At 40.1% G+C, this 16,622-nt stretch overlaps 1 protein-coding gene across 1 annotated transcript in view; it reads right to left on the bottom strand.

Moving 5' to 3' along the window:
• Window positions 1–16,622, bottom strand: part of STX12 (syntaxin 12) — a 41,281-nt gene that overhangs the window by 3,726 nt on the left and 20,933 nt on the right. The window contains exons 4-8 of the mRNA XM_003799826.3: window positions 13,838–13,975; window positions 7,361–7,404; window positions 5,702–5,807; window positions 2,512–2,584; window positions 781–863 (exon numbers count right to left, since the gene is read on the bottom strand). Coding sequence (XP_003799874.1) covers window positions 781–863; window positions 2,512–2,584; window positions 5,702–5,807; window positions 7,361–7,404; window positions 13,838–13,975 — 444 coding nt within the window. The remainder of the gene's footprint in view (window positions 1–780; window positions 864–2,511; window positions 2,585–5,701; window positions 5,808–7,360; window positions 7,405–13,837; window positions 13,976–16,622) is intronic.

Below are 16,622 nucleotides of genomic sequence, written 5' to 3'. Positions count from 1 at the left end.
TGTTATCATTGTTGTTTAGCAGACCCAGGCTAGATCCGAACCTGCCGCCAGCTCTGGTGTATGTGGCTGGCACCCTAGCCGTGAGCTACAGGCGCTGAGCCAATCATCACATAGTTTTTTAAAGAAAATACTAATATTAAATACAAATTTCTTTAAGAGCATTCCCAGGTAAAATACAGCTTTTTGAGGAACATGGAAAATGACTAAAATGCTATTTATTTCAAAAAGCCATGCAACACCAACTTGATGGGAAATGAGAAGGACCTCATTCATAGTAAAGACCCAGATAAGCCTTAAAACCCAGGAGTCAACTAATATATAGAAGGATTTTACTTTATAGGAATTAGTTCCATCATGATTAACCTATCTTTATTCATATATAAATAGCAGTCAAAAGTTGATTCTATGTCCATTTTCTGTGGCAAGAGACAACATGCAGTATCTATGAAGCCCTACTTTAACTGTGCCTCTATCTGAAACATATTTTAGCTATTTAGAATATTAGTTTAGCCTTATACCAGACTTAGGCATCATGCTAGCTTATGGAATCAGCTTTGCAGCTAAGAGGATTCTGGTAAGTTTATCAAGGTTCAAGGATTTTTTGAACATCTATTTGCAAAGGGAAATACTAAAAACGGAAGTGGAACTGCAATTATGGGGACTTCTTCCTTTAGCCTAAGCCTAAGCAAAAGGCTGCAACTATTCTCAATTATGTCAATATCCTGTGATGGCCCGTGAAGTCTGCAGCACAGAGAGTGACTCTTTGGTATCTGCTTTTACCTGATAGTAAGCAGCTCGCTGTAACTGATCAGTGGCTCTTTCAACATGCACTTCTGAGCTTTCCACATTGGCTTCTATACTATCTGCAAAAAGACAAGCAGATGTTTCAGAACACTCACTTGTTTCAAGGCTGCAAACAGAACAGATATCTGATGTTATAGGTCCTGGTGTCACTGCCACCATCCCAACTCTCCAGCCATGAAATTGAAAGTTACTACCTCAAGAGGCGAACAGTCTGACTGGGCTCCATGGCTCATGCCTATAATACTAGCACACTGGGAGGCAGGAGGATCTTTTCTATTTTTGAGATAGAGTTTCACTCTGTCACCCTGGGTATTATATGTGCCATCATTGTAGCTCACAGCAACTTCAAATTCCTGAGCTCAAGAGATCCTCTTTCCTCAGCCTTCCGAGTAGCTGGGACTATAGGCATGCACCACTATGTCCTTAATAGAGACCAGGTCTCATTCTTGCTCAGAATGGTCTTGAAACCCTGAGCTCAAGCAATCCACCTGCCTTGGCCTCCCAGAGTGCTAGGATTACAGGCGTGAGCCACCACAACTGGTCAGAAAGATCCCTGGAGCTCAGGAATTTGAGAACAGTCTGACCCAAGAGCAAGAACCTGTCTCTACTAAAAATAGAAAAATTAGCTGGGCATTGTGGCAGGCACCTGTAGTACCAGCTACTTGGGAAAATGAGGCAGCAGGATTACAGAGTCTGAGGTTGCTGTGAACTAGGCTGATGCCATGGCACTCTAACTTGGGCAACTCTAACCTAGTCTACTCAGATTCTGTCTCAACAAAACAAAACAAAACACTTAAGTATTTAGGTGTGAGGGGTTACAATGTATGCAACTCAACCATAAATGACTGAGGGAAAAATACATGCATGTGTATGTATGTACAGACACAGAGAGAAAATGAGACGCAGAGAGAACAGGAGGTAAATCTGGATAAAGGGTATAAAGGAGTGCCTGTAGTATTTTTATTTTTGCAACTTCTTTTTTTGAGACAGAGCCTCAAGTAGAGTGCAGTGGCATCACAGCTCACAGCAACCTCTAATTCCTGGGCTCAAATGATTCTCCTGCCTCTGCCTACCAAGTAGCTGGGACTACAGGTGCCCACCACAATGCCCAGCTATTTTTTGGTTGCAGCCGTCATTGTTGTTTGGCAGGCCGGGACTGAATTTGAACCTGCCAGCTCAGATGTATGTGGCTGGTGCCTTAGCCACTTGAGCCACAGGCACCAAACCTATTTTGACAACTTTTTATAAACCTGAAATTATTTACACATTGAAAGCTTTAAAAAAAGAGTTACTAATCTCATAACTGTGCAAGTTTCTGGACAGAAAAGCTGGGCACCTGAAAGCTATTTCTCCAAACAAAGACTTAACAAGATATAGCAAGTGAATGGGGCTGAATATTCATGAGGCCTCAGTTTAACTCCTACATTTGACAATAGAAGACAACTGCTAAGAAAATGCTTTTAATAATTTTTAAATGGTATTCCTAAACTTTAATTCTATAGCTGACATGTCGTACTTTTTTTTTTTTAAGAGATGGGGTCTCATTATGTTGTCCAGGCTGGCCTTGAATTCCTAGGTTCAAGTGATCCTTGGTCTTCAGCCTACTGATAATGTGCCACCATTGGAGGCATGTGCCACCATTGGTGACTTCTTTTTACACAAATACTAACAATTCACCTTGAGGTTAGAAGTATCAATAATACTTACCAATTAGATCACCTTGGTCATGGATCATCATGGCCAAATCTTTAAATATCTGATTGACATCTAAGATGTCAGCCTAAGAAAGACAAAAAATAATTATCTAACATTAAGTAACATGTAAAGAGATTCATTTCTTTTACTTACACAAAATTTTAGCTATTAATATAACATGTATTTTTAAGGCTCTAGAAAGCATGCTTTCTCCATAAATAGAAAATGATCTATCATCACCTACCTTATATTATAAAATAGAAAGCATATAAATCTAACTTTCAAGCAATATTAACTAGATATATTTCATGGGAACCAGTAGGATCACCCAAGCCCCAAAAGCATAGAGTAGAAGGGTAGCATGCTGGTCCGGACAAATTCTCAGTGTGAGAGCCACATATGGAGCCTACCACGCATAATCGCAAAGCCTATGAACACCTTCCAAAGACAACTGCAAGGACTTTGGATTAGAAAATCTAAGTGATTTGTACAGGATCATGCTACCTGGGGAAAGTAAGGAGAATAAAAGGAATGAGCCTCTATTTCCCTAGGACTGACTCTGGAACTGTGTGAGGAGCTACAGGATTCTACTGCTCCTTGGATAGTACCCTATAAACAACTCTCAACAGACTGTCAGCTGCTTGGCTTATGGAACATCCTGTTCGGAAATCCACTACTCTAATCAAAGAAGATAAAAACAAATCAGTTTGGTGGGCTGAAGTGTGTCCCATTTTCCTAGTAGTGATGAAAGAATTGAACAGTGGTAAAATCCCCTATATAAGGGAAATAGAAACCTGCCCTATTAAAGAGATGCCCATATGGAACATGACCCTGAGGAAATTTGAGGGTTCATTTAACTAGGACATGTCGATGTCCATTAGAAGATTCCAATTTACTAAGCTGGGTATGATGGTGCATGCCTGTAGGTCCCAGCTACTCAGGAGGCTAAGGCAGAAGGATCGCTTGAAGCTAGGAGTTTGAAGTTGCAGCAAGCTATGATGATGCCTTTGCACTCTAGCCAGGGTGACAGAGTGAGACTCTGTGTCAAAACAAAAAAGAAGAATCCAATTTGAAGTGTAATTGGAATCATAATTTGGCAAAAGCAGTTCTTGCCAGCATCTCAATCATTTGCTAAGAATTTACTATAGCTGGGGCAGTCTGCTAGTTGCTGTGGATCAGCTAACTGGCGGAGGGTTGGGGAATAAGTACGCAATTCAATAAGAAGAAAGGGTGTTATACAGGAAATGACCAAATGAATGGTAGTGAAAGGTGTGCAGAAGAGGAAGACTTTGCAGAAGAGGAAGGAGTTGAGTTATGCCTTAAAGCAAAGGAAAGGTCATATAAACAGACCTTTAGTCCAAATTCCAGCTTGGCCATAACATAGGGTTTGTATGTCAAAGGTAGGAAATGATTGGATATAAACATTAGGCCCAGGGTAAGGAATTCAGACTTCATTCTGTTGAATGCTAAATGATCCATTCCCAACATCCATTACAGTTCTTTCCTTAGCTCTACATGTCTCATTCTACTTTGTGTTATAATAGTACCTTTGTCCCTCAGTATCCACAGGGGACTGGATCTTCCCCTACAAGTCCCTGATATAAAATGGTGTAGAGTTATACTATATTGCTTTTTACACTTATATTATTTATTGTTCTTTTTTTATTGTTTGTTTTTTTCCAAATATTTTTTGATCCACATTTAGTTGAACCAAGGATGTGAAACCAGTAGACAAAGAAGGCCAATAATAATTCTAATGTTAGAATCCCATGTCAATGATTAGTAGCAGTAGGTGAAAAAGTAAAAGAAAGGTATGACATCTTTAAAGGCAATAAAATAATTCTAACTTGAAGATAAACTGCCCATCTAAAAACAGACACTGGCAGCCTCTGGAGTAGTGGGTCTCAATCCTGGCTGCACGTTAACAGTCATGGAGCTTTTAAAAAGCATTCAAGCCTAGTGTCTCACTCCCAAATTATGACTTACTAGGTTGAACCATATAAAATTATGAATATTTGCCCATTTATATTTTATTTATTTATTTATTTTGAGACAGAGTCTCACTTTGTCACCCTCGATAGAGTGCCATGGCATCATAGCTCACAGCAACCTCAAACTCTTGGGCTTAAGCGATTCTATTGCCTCAGCCTCCCAAGTAGCTGGGACTACAGGTGCCTGCCACAATACCGGCAATTTTCTGTTGCAGTTGTCATTGTTGTTTAACAGGCCCAGGCCGAGCTCGAACCCACCAGCTACAATGTATGTGGCTGGCACCATAACCACTGTGCTGTGGGCGCCGAGCCAATTTTTGCCCATTTTTAAACTACAAGAAACAGGAATTTCATAGAGTCCAATCTAATAATTGGTGGGGGGCAGCTAGAGAGAAGAGCTGGAGCTACTGAAAATAATTTTAAGGTGATTCTAATGCAGTCATGGTCCGGAACCACTGCTATAGATAAATGTTAAGAATCTCTCTCCTTCCTTTTCTCTTTCCCCTACCCCACTGATGGTGGTCTTCTATGTCCACAGAGGGGAACACTTCTCAGGTTTAAGGAAAAAAAATTTTTTTTTTTGCAGTTTTTGGCCAGGGCTGGGTTTGAACCCACCACCTCCAGCATATCGGGGTGGTGCCCTACTCCTTTGTGCCACAAGTGCCGCCCCAGGTTTAAGGAAATTTTAATGGTTATTGGATAAAGTTAAATGTTGGAAGCTCAATTAGGTAAGGGAGGCCTTACAGACATCTCCCTTAGCCTCTACCTCAAAAACTGTTCCTGTGTCTCTAATCAACTGAAGTGGTAAGATCTACAACTTGGAACTGGATCTCAGGATACACAAAAATGGAGCAAGACTTTTGGATCACCTATTATATTGGGCTATTCAGACTAAGTGAAGGGGCTCTCCATACAGCCTAGATTAACCCAGACACTGGCAGTAAGATTTGGGAACAAAATATCTGTTTGCCTAGGTCTGTTCTCCATGCATATTTCTCAAACGGAACATGTAAGATGTGATGTGGTTGAGAAAAGGATTCAGGTACTCCTGGTCGAAATCATCGTAACAGTAGTTCAAATTCCCCATGATTACACTGAGACAGGTAATACTCGTTCATGCTTTTTCATAATTATAGAGAGAAAATGTAGGTAAAGAGTCCAGATTCCTACAGACCCCCTGAATCAAACAACAAACATAACCTGGTTCTCACCTCCAGCTGCCGAATTGCTGTTTCCCTCTCTTTAATAAGTTCCAGATCCTGCTCGGTGATGGCCACCTCATCCTCCTGGCTCTGCATCTGGTTCCACTCCTCATGGCTGCAGGGAGACAAAGATACTAGTTGATTCCTCCTCCCTAAGGTGTGACAAGACATATGTACAACATCTCTACTGCTAGGAGAACTTATGCAAAGACATTACCAGGGCTTCAATTCCTCTGGTATCTACACAAAATCCCTAAGGGCCACATTCTTCATATCTAGAGGCAAAGAGCTGATAACACCAGGAAAGCAAAGTCTTAGCTTCGCCCATGGAAGCTCAAGATGAGGGTGGAACTCCTTGCTATTTCCACTTAGTGATATACTTTACAGTCTTGCTGGGACAATGAAAGTAGCCAGAAATTTAAACTCAGTAAATTATACTGAGCCATCCTCTTCCAGAACACTTTCGAAGTGCAAGCTGAGTTGGTACCTTGGATAATAAATGGGTAGAGGGGAACAGGCTAAGTGACCTATCATGCTTCACCAATTAGTTTCAGAGAATCACATCTTCTGGAGTTCTGAAATTTCCTTGAGGTTATGCTTTAGGTTAATTACCTCTTCACAAAAAGCTACTGAAATGTTGTAACTCTTCTTTTCAACTCTTTGAAAGGAAGGCATATTACTTATTATACTAGACACAAAATATTTTGAAGTTCCAGTATTATGCATTTTTCCAATAATAGGTATAAATCACACTTCATCTCTACAATATTTAAAGAATATCCTCTATGTGCTGGAGATACAAACTGAGTTAAGACTAAGAGACTCCAGGCCTTTGAGGTCATTGTACAATGGGGAGAGGTAAATTTGTACCTTAACATGATAAAACATTAAGCTGAACTAATAATATGGACACATTTCTATGGGATTACTTGGAGAAGCTAAGAAAGGAGACTTTATTTATTTATTTATTTATTTATTTATTTAGACAGAGCCTCAAGCTGTCCCCCTGGGTAGAGTGCCATGGCATCACAGCTCACAGCAACCTCCAACTCCTGGGCTCAAGCGAGTCTCCTGCCTCTGCCTCCCAAGTAGCTGAGACCACAGGCACCCACCACAACGCCTGGCTATTTTTTGGTTGCAGCCGTCATTGTTGTTTGGTGGGCCCAGGCTGGATTTGAACCCGCCACCTTAGGTGTATGTGGCTGGCGCCTTAGCCACTTGAGCCACAGGCACTGAGCCAGGAGACATCTTTTAGATACAAATTGTCTGCTTTTCCTCTTATATTACCAAAAGGATGGGTTGCCTCCATTTTACAGATGAGTAAACAGAGACCTAAGAACTTTGAAGAACTTAAATCTGAACTAGCAGTAAGATGATTTAGACCTTCTAATCTGTAAATGTTATCCTTAGTTATTCCTAGGGAGTTAAGCTTCGTCTCCAACACATAAAACGTCAGGGGTTTCTTGGAATTTTTTACTCACCCTGAAATTATTTCTTCCATAACTCAAAGATCTTGGAAAAGCCCATGGTTTTTACTTTTTTATTTTATAGTTTATAAGTTACCCACCTCAAGTAGCCCTTTTTTCTCATTGATTTTTTAAAATTAAAAATAAAGATACAGACCCCCCATCTCAGCTACCCAGCAGGTTATATGAATAATTCTATTACCTGTCAAATGAGACCAGCTGTTCTTCTCTTTGCCTCTCTTCTGCCTAGAAAGCAGATGGCATTATTGCTACTGTTATCCAGAAACATGTCACAGACAGACACGCAAAACAAGGGTTTCCTTAGCTACAGTATAAAGAAGCAGCATCCCTTGGCTCCAACAGTGACACAGGACTCTGGCAATCTGTCTCAACTAAGAAATGGGTGTGAAGTGGCTGAAAGCAAATCTGCATTCCAGCTTGAGCCCAGAACAGAAACCATACTGAATAGGATGAAAGAAGAACATGGGTAAGAGAGAAGGACAAAAAAATGTAATAATAACCTATTTTAGAATTTGGGGGAGACGTAATAAGGGAGAGGGTTGAAAACTTACAGAAAACACATTTTCAGAACATGTAAAAACTTTTTAACGGACACATAGCGTATTGGCTGCTAAGGAGCAAACTTACTTAGAAGCAGTCTTGTGCATGTATTACTTTTGTAATTTTTTTTCCTTCTTTTTAAGATAAAATTATCTTGGAGAACAGTTTCTATACTTTTGTAATTTAAAACAAAAATGTTAAAGACCAATCTATTTTCACGTTTAAAAAGCTTACCCTTTTTATAACAGCAATGAGGAAAATTTTAAAAATCAACCCACCCAGAGGAATGCTTTAGCAGTATGTCTTTTCTTTTTCTTTTTACTTTTTCCCTAGATCAAAATAAACGCTGCCAGTGTCCTAAGAGCCTACCCATGTGCCCTTCTCCAATTACAGCTGCCTCTCTCCTCCTTAGAATATCCATTATCACAAATGATTTTTGTAAAGACCATTTTTTTGCATTTTAAAAAGTGACTGACATACTGCATCACATCCACACATTGCATCATATCTGCAACGACCCCCAGTTCTCACAATTAAAAACTGTTGCTCTCATTCTAGACATGAAATACTACCACACTATTGTTTTAAGCTGCAATTTCACAACTACTAAAAACATTCAGTACCTTTTCATTTGTTTGACCATTATTCAAAGTAACATTAATATGTTTGTGTCTTTTTCACTGTGTTGACATTTATAGCCATGGAGCAAACGCAATGGTGGATAAAATGACTCAAAGCAGTGGCACCAAATTATACAGTATTATTGTATTCTTCACCACCATGTACCCACAATAGAGAAAAAAAAAGCCAGTTTGTCCCGGAAGCCATACAAATTATTAATTCATTAAATCTTGACCCTTCAGTATACATATTGTTAACATCCCATAGGTTGAAATGGGAAGTGTGCATAAAGTACTAGTGCCGCATAAAAAAATATAATGTTGGCTTGGCACCGTAGCTCAGTGGTTAGGGGGGCAGGCACATACACCAGGGCTGGTGGGTTCCAACCCAGCCTGGGCCTGCTAAACAACAGCGACAACAACAATAAAATAGCCAGTCATGGCTCGACGCCTATAGCTCAACCAGCTAAGGCGCCAGCCATGTACACCTAAGGTGGCGGGTTCGAATCCCCAGCCCGGACCCGCCAAACAACAATGACGGCTGCAACCAAAAAATAGTCGGGCGTTGTGGCGGGCGCCTGTGGTCCCAGCTACTTTGGAGGCGGAGGCAGGAGACTTGCTTGAGCCCAGGAGTTGGAGGTTGCTGTGAGCTGTAATGCCACGGCACTCTACCCAGGGGGATAGCTTGAGGCTCTGTCTCAAAAAAAAAAAAAAAAAATAGCCAGTCATTGTGGCGGGTGCCTGTAGTCCCAGATACTTGGGAGGCTAAGGCAAGAGAACTGCTTAAGCCCAAGAGTAAGATTGCTGTGAGATGCCACACATGCTACCAAGGTTGACATAGTAAGACACTGTCTCAAAGGAAAAAAAAGAAATATAATGTTGAGCTAGACACAGTGGTGCACTGTCATTTCTACTAGTCACAAAGCTGAGGTGAGAGAATTGCTTGAGCCTAAAAGTTTGAATCCAGCCTGGGCAACATAGCAAAGACCCCCATCTCCTTAAAAATAAAAAGTAAACAAATATGTTTGTCTCCAGGAAAAGCACTTGTATAATTGAGTTGCAGGCTGAACTAGCCACTTTTTTAGGGAATGCCAATTTTTACTGATTCACTATAGTCTGGCCAGGTGCAGTGGCTCATGCCTATAATCCTAGCACTACGGGAGGTGAGGAAGGAAGATCATTTGAGGTCAGTTGTTCAAGACTGGCCTAAGCAAGAACACAGCCCTGTCTCTACAAAAGTAGAAAAATTAGGTGGGCATTGTGGCACATGCCTATGATCACTGCTATTCAGGAGGCTGAGGCAGGAAGATTGCTTGAGCCCAGAAGTTTGAGGTTGCAGTGAGCTATGGTAACACCAATGTATTCTAGCAAGGGAAACAGAGTAAGACTCTGTCTCAAAAATAAAACAAAACAATATATATAGTTTTGGGGGTTTTGCAGTTTTTGGCCGGGGCTGGGTTTGAACCCACTAACTCCAGTATATGGGGCCAGCACCCTACTCCTTTGAGCCACCGGCGCTGCCCAACAATATATACACTGTTATAAGATTTTATAAAAAGCTTATGAAATCCTTTAAACCTTTTATAAGCTTTTAAAAACTTTTTAAATGGGTATTTGGCAGATAACTTCTTGAAAATAAACATGAGCCTATTGGCTTGGCACCTATAGCTCAGCAGCTCAGGTGCCAGCCACATACACCGGAGCTGGCAGGTTCGAACCCAGCCTGGGCCTGCCACAACAGTGCCAACTACAACCAAAAAATAGTCAGGCATTGTGGCAGGAGCCTGTAGTCCCAGCTATGTAGGAGGCTGAGGCAAGAGAATCACTTAAGCCCGAGAATTTGAGGTTTCTGTGAGATGTGATGCATGGCACTCAATCCAGGGCAACAGCTTGAGGCTCTGTCTCAAAAATAAATAAAAATAAAAAAACCATGAGCCTATCATGGTTGAGGGTTGCAGATCCTCAATGACAAAAATGTAGCTTTCAAATAAAGAAAATAAAGAATTTTAGAAGACTTGTATCCACCACTGTAAGAGTTTCCCAATATTTATAGACTTTTTTTTTTTAAGAGACAGGATCTCACTCTTGAACTTCTGGCTCAACAATCCTCCCATGTTGGCTTCCCAAAATGTTGAGATTATAGATGCGAAACACTGTGCTCGACCTTTAATAATTTTTAAAAATGTAATGGGGTTCTGAGATCAAAAAATTTGAAAACTTTTATTCTATTGTATTGTATCTATTTTATACTGATTCATAGCAATTCTTCATTTATTCTAAATATTAGCCCTTTGTCAATTACAATACAGCAATATCTTCTCCCTGCCTGTGGCTTGTTTTTCATGTATTTACCACTTTCTTTGCTCTTCATTCTTTTGGGTTTTTTAGACTTTCCATCTGAGATCACTCTCCATCTACCTGAAGTACATTCTTTAGAATAAGGTATGCTGATAGGACTTTAACTAGCCATCATTTTGGATATATATTTCTACTGGGTTTAGAATCCCACCTAGGCTGTTATTATCCATCATTAACATTCAAGATTACAATCTACTGGCTTCCATTGTTGCTGGTGAGAAGTCAACTGTCAATCTATTGCATCTTTGAAGGTATTCTATTGTTTCTCTAGCTATTTTTATGACTTTCTCTTTGTCTTTGGTACTTGGACGTTTCTCTTTGATGTATCTAGATAAGAGACTTTATGTATTCTGCTTGGGATTTCTTAGGCGTCTTGAAACTATAGACTACTGGGCAGTGCCTGTGGCTCAAAGGAGTAGGGCGCCAGCTCCATGTACCGGAGGTGGCAGGTTCAAACCCGGCCCCCGGCCAAACAACTGCAAAAAAAAAGAGAAACTAGGTATTAAAAAAAAAAAGAAAGAAAGAAAAAGAAACTATAGACTACTGTCTTTCATCAGTTCTAGAATATTATCAGTCGTTACTTCTTCAAATGTCACTTGTATTCTATGTTTACTTTAATCTCATTCTGTAATTGCAATTAAAACCATATTAGAGGCTCAGCACCTCTAACTCAGTGGCTAGAGCACCAGCCACATACACCAGAGCTGGAGGGTTTGAACCCAGCCCGGGCCTGCCAAACAACAATAACAATTACAGTCAAAAAATAGCTGGGCATTGTGGCAGGCACCTGTAGTCCCAGCTACTTAGGAGGCTGTGGCAAGAGGATCGCTTAAGCCAGCGGTTCTCAACCTTCCTAATGCCTCGACCCTTTAATACAGTTCCTCATGTTGTGATGACCCCCAACCTTAAAATTATTTTTGTAGCTACTTCATAACTGTAATTTTGCTACTATTATGAATTGTAATGTAAATATCTGATATGCAGGATATATTTTCATTGTTACAAAGGGGTCTGCAACCCACAGGTTGAGAACTGCTGGCTTAAGCCCAAGAGTTGGAGGTTGCTGTAAGCTGTGATGCTACAGCACTCTACTGAGGGCGACATAGTGAAATTCTGTCATAAAACAAAACAAAATAAAACAAAACAAAAAAATCATATTAGATCTTTTCACTCCATTCTCCATTTCTCATGATCTTTCTTATATATTTAAGCTCTTAACTTCCTGTGCTACATGTTGGGTAATACCTTCTTACTGATTTTCTAGTTAAGCTATCCATCCATTAAGTTGTTTTTTTTTTCTTTAAAAGACAGAGTCTCACTTTGTCGCCCTCAGTACAGTGCTGTACCGTCAGAGCTCATGGCAACCTCCAGCTGTTGGGCTTAGGTGATTCTCTTGCCTCAGCTTCCTCAGTAGCTGGGACTACAGGCGCCCACCACAACGCCTGGCTATTTTGTTGTTGCAGTTTGGCCAAGGCTGGGTTCAAACCCACCACCCTCTGTATATGGGGCCGGTGCCCTACCCACTGAGCCACAGGCGCCACCCAATCCATTAAGTTTTTAATTCCCTAAGATGCCTTTCAATTTTAGAAATCCTTTTCATGATTTTCTTTCTTTTTTTTTGAGACAGAGCCTCAAGCTTCCCCCTGGGTAGAGTGCTATGGCATCACAGCTCACAGCAACCTCCAACTCCTGGGCTCAAGCGAGTCTCCTGCCTCAGCCTCTCAAGTAGCTGGGACCACAGGCACCCGCCACAACGCCTGGCTATTTTTTGGTTGCAGCCATCATTGTTGTTTTGGTGGGCCCGGGCTGGATTTGAACCTGCCACCTTAGGTGTATGTGGATGGTGCCTTAGCCACTTGAGCCATAGGCGCCAAGCCCCTTTTCATGATTTTCAAAGGTTTTTGTAGTTTCCTGCAGATGTTTTCAAGTTTTTTATTATTTCTTTTAATGCAGAAAGTATAGTTGCCTTATAATTCTAATATATAAAAGTCTTTTTAGTTACATTTCACTTCATTGTTATTTTTACTAGTTCTTGTTTAGGGTAATTTGCCTCATCATATACTTGGTTATCTTTAACTGTGTGCTACTCACTGCCCTTGAAAAACTGTCTGAGATATTCTTTCAAGGTATCTTTCCACAGAGAGAATTTATGTTTGCTTCTGCCTGCTATATAGGCGCTCTACCAGTCTAGGACCACTTGAAGCTTGAAGCTTTGGACCAAGTAGTATGAATTTATGTAGTTTACAGAACATGAAGATTATATTATGGCACAACACATTGTCTCAGTTGCCCCTACCTACTGCCCTCCTCCAGCATCTGCTCAGTTCAGTGTTAATGTAACCTTTTTGCAATCCACTAGGGGAGAAAGGGCTTACAAAAGCAAGCTTACCATAAGGATATAGTCATTTAAGGCCAGTTTAATTTGAGAAGCACCTTCTTTTACATTCTCTGCCTTTGTGGACCCTGGGCTTTGACTTTTATCCTCTTCACGTCATGAGGACATCAAAAATGAAGTTCAAGTTTACCTTCAGTAAATATACTCAGGGTATATTTACCAACTCTAAGAGAGTGTTAGATTAGATTTTGACCTCTCTTAGATTTTGACCTTAATATTTTAATAGCTCTTTGATACTTTTTTTCTTTTTAGAGACAGAGTCTCACTCTGTCCCCCTGGGTAGAGCGCCATGGCGTCACAGCTCACAGCAACCTCAAACTCTTGGGTTCAAGTGATTCTCCTGCCTTAGCCTCCCAAGTAGCTGGGACTACAGGTGCCTGCCACAGTGCCCGGCAATTTTTTAGAGATAGGGTCTCCCTCTTGCTCAGGTTGGTCTCAAACTTCCAAGCTCATGCAATTCACCTACCTCAGTCTCCTAGAGTGCTAGGATTACAGGCCTAAGACACCACGCCAGGCTAACCTCCCATGTTTTTTAACAGTTGTGCATATTCCTTTCTGGTAGCTGACCACATGTATACATGTTTTTTATATAGGTTATACCAATCTGACATTTCCACAGCAGCTGATGTATATGTATGTTATTTGAGGTGATAGTAAACAAAAGCTAATAATCAAGGAGGAAAAAAAACACTTCGGGAAAGAGCGTCCTCAAATTTCAAAGGTCTTTCTTTGGAAATCAACTTACAGAAAGACGAGATCCAGCTCTTGCTCTGGCAATACTCTCCTTTTCCTTTTCAGATACCCTTCTCTGCACAGCCTGGAAACTGTTCAAGGCTGCAGAGAAGTCATTCATGAGGCGTTCCTTCTGAAGTTTCTGCTGGCGCTAAAGAAATTAAGCAAGAACTTGAAATTTCACGTTAATTCAGAATCACTTGGTTTTAATTCCCATTAAAAGCAAAATTATACCCCTTAAAGACTTTCAGCTAGGAAAATTAACACATTAATTTTATTAAGTTATACATTTTCTCTTTGCTAGCTTAAATCCTTGATTAAAACTATAGACCAAGTAAGAATATCCTTTCTTTCATTCTGACAAACTTGGGAACTGGGTTTCATTTACCTTGTAAAGCAATCTCAGAAGGAATAACAATTCAGAATTTTGGTTCCTTAGAAAATCTAAAAGCAGAGTCCTTTGAACTCAGCTTAGACCCAAACAGAGATTAGTTTATTATTGTTTTTTTTGTAGTTTTTGGCTGAGGCCAGGTCTGAACCCGCCATCTCAGGTATATGGGGCTGGCACCCTACTCCTTTGAGGCACAGGCGCTGCCTCAGAGATTAGTTTTTACTAACATGTTAAAACTCTATTGATCTATATTCACAGCTTCTCTGAAAACTACAGAATCATTTTGCAGCATTTTTTAAAGTGAGGTTTAAAATCGTTGAAACCTTAACAAGTATAATACTTTCTTTATCTTCCTATTTTGAGCTTGTTGCTTTCTTATCTCAAAAAATACATACAAAGAGCACTTGCCCTATCCTAAGAACACTGAAGTAAAAACTCATCCCTGTTTTTGAACAGTTTACCCTCTAGTACTATTTGTAGATAAAGGATATAAACAGACAAGTAACAGTCACTATAAATAACTGCTATACACAATAAACACTATAGGAATTCAGAGGCAGGAATAATCGGTAAGGACTCAAGTGACCAAGAAAGACTTCAAGAGAAGGGGACCCTGAAGTGAGAGTAAGGCAAGAGTAAGTCAGAAAGAAGAGGTAAGGCAAATCGAAGCAAGACATCTGCAAAGGCATGGTGTCAGAAATTTGAAGAGGATCTATAAGGAGATAGTTTAGCTGACACAAACGTTTATTCATGAGAGTAGCTAAAAGTTAAAATTGGCAAGGTGGAAAAGGGGCTAAACACAGCAGGTTTTAAATGCCAAGCTAATGAGTTTGGGGTCCAGGTTCTAAAGAGGTGGAGTGAAGATTGCTCATAACAATTTCCTTAAAAGCAGGAAACAAGATGGGCATAAAATGGTAACTTAGAAAAATCAGTCTGTGACGGTATACAAGGTGGAATGGAAGAAAGAAACAAGTCAAAAAGATTACTGCAATCAACCGTCTAGGTTTAAGGGGAGGAGGACATGAGATCACAAAGAAATGAATTTAAGAAACATTATGACTAGTGGTAGGGAAAGAGGGAGGAAGGAAAAAAATGACTCAAATTTCAAACCTGAGAGAATGATGGTAACACTGAAAGCAAATATGAGTGAGGAACTTGTTTCTTTCTTTCTGAGATTTTTATTTTTACATAACAATAAGGTGAGTGGCCATCATTCCTCAACCTTGCCATCCAGAAATATTCTTTTAAGTATATCATAAATATTTTCCTTATTGCTATACTCCTCACAATTACGATCTTTAATTATTATATATATTCCATCAACCTTATCTATTAAATTTTATGTAAATATTCCTCCTAGATTGTTCCCCGTTTTTAACTATTAGAAATAGAGCTAAAGTGAGCCCTATATAACAGCTAATATTTTTACAGTGCTTACCACGTATCAGTACTGTTGTTAAGTGCTTTACATAATAACTCACTTCATCCAGACACCAACCTATATAATAAGTACTATTATAGTCCCTATTTTACAAATCAGAAATCCAAAGCACAGAGAAGTTATATAATAGGCCCAGGATCACACAAGAAGTGGCAACAGTGGGATTTAAATCAAGGAAATTTAGCTTTAAAGTATATATAATTTGGGGGGGGTAGTTCCTTCAAAATTTTTTTTCTTTCTTCAGGATCCATGTGTCTTCTTAAAAAAAAAAAAAACAATATTTTTTCTTTAGGACAAATTTGCATGAGTGGGAAAATTAGGTCAAAAGGTACAAACTTTTGTATTGTCAATCAACTTAGTTAAGGGGTTTGGGTGAAACATGAGGAACTCAGTATAAGACGACACATTAAATTTTAAATGAAGGTAATACATTTAGGAGGAGATGGAGACAGGAATTGGAGAAATGGGCCAAGTACTTTGAGGCTTAGGGGCCAGGGTTGGAAAAGATTTGGAGGTCATGATCATAAAGGTGAAAGGAAGGTCACAGTAAGATTTCTGAGGGGGAAAATACAGAGTGAAAAAATTAGATAACCAATGGCAGAGCCTTGAGGCACGCCCACTTTTAGGAGGATGTATAGTTAGGGAAGGAGGCTGAGACTCAACCTGGAGATCTCCAGAGTTATGGGACAGAATGAAAAAGAATCATGGAAAAAAGAAAGTTTCAGTGGAGACAGGATGGGCAACAAGATCAAAGGAAATAGACAAGAAAAGTGAATTAAAACTTGGCGGCACTTGTGGCTCAAAGGAGTAGGGCACTGGCCCCATAAGCCGGAGGTGGCAGGTTCAAGCTCAGCCCCGGCCAAAAACTGCAAAAAAGAAAAGAAAAAACTCCGCTGAGGCTGGGCACCTGTGGCTCAAGCGGCTAAGGTGCCAGCCATATACACCTGAGCTGGTGGGTTCGAATCC

The sequence above is a fragment of the Otolemur garnettii genome, unplaced genomic scaffold (assembly GCF_000181295.1).
Source record: "Otolemur garnettii isolate 467f Iridium unplaced genomic scaffold, OtoGar3 scaffold00156, whole genome shotgun sequence".
In the NCBI taxonomy this organism is placed as follows: domain Eukaryota; kingdom Metazoa; phylum Chordata; class Mammalia; order Primates; family Galagidae; genus Otolemur; species Otolemur garnettii.
This window is presented reverse-complemented; position numbering and strand designations above follow the sequence as displayed.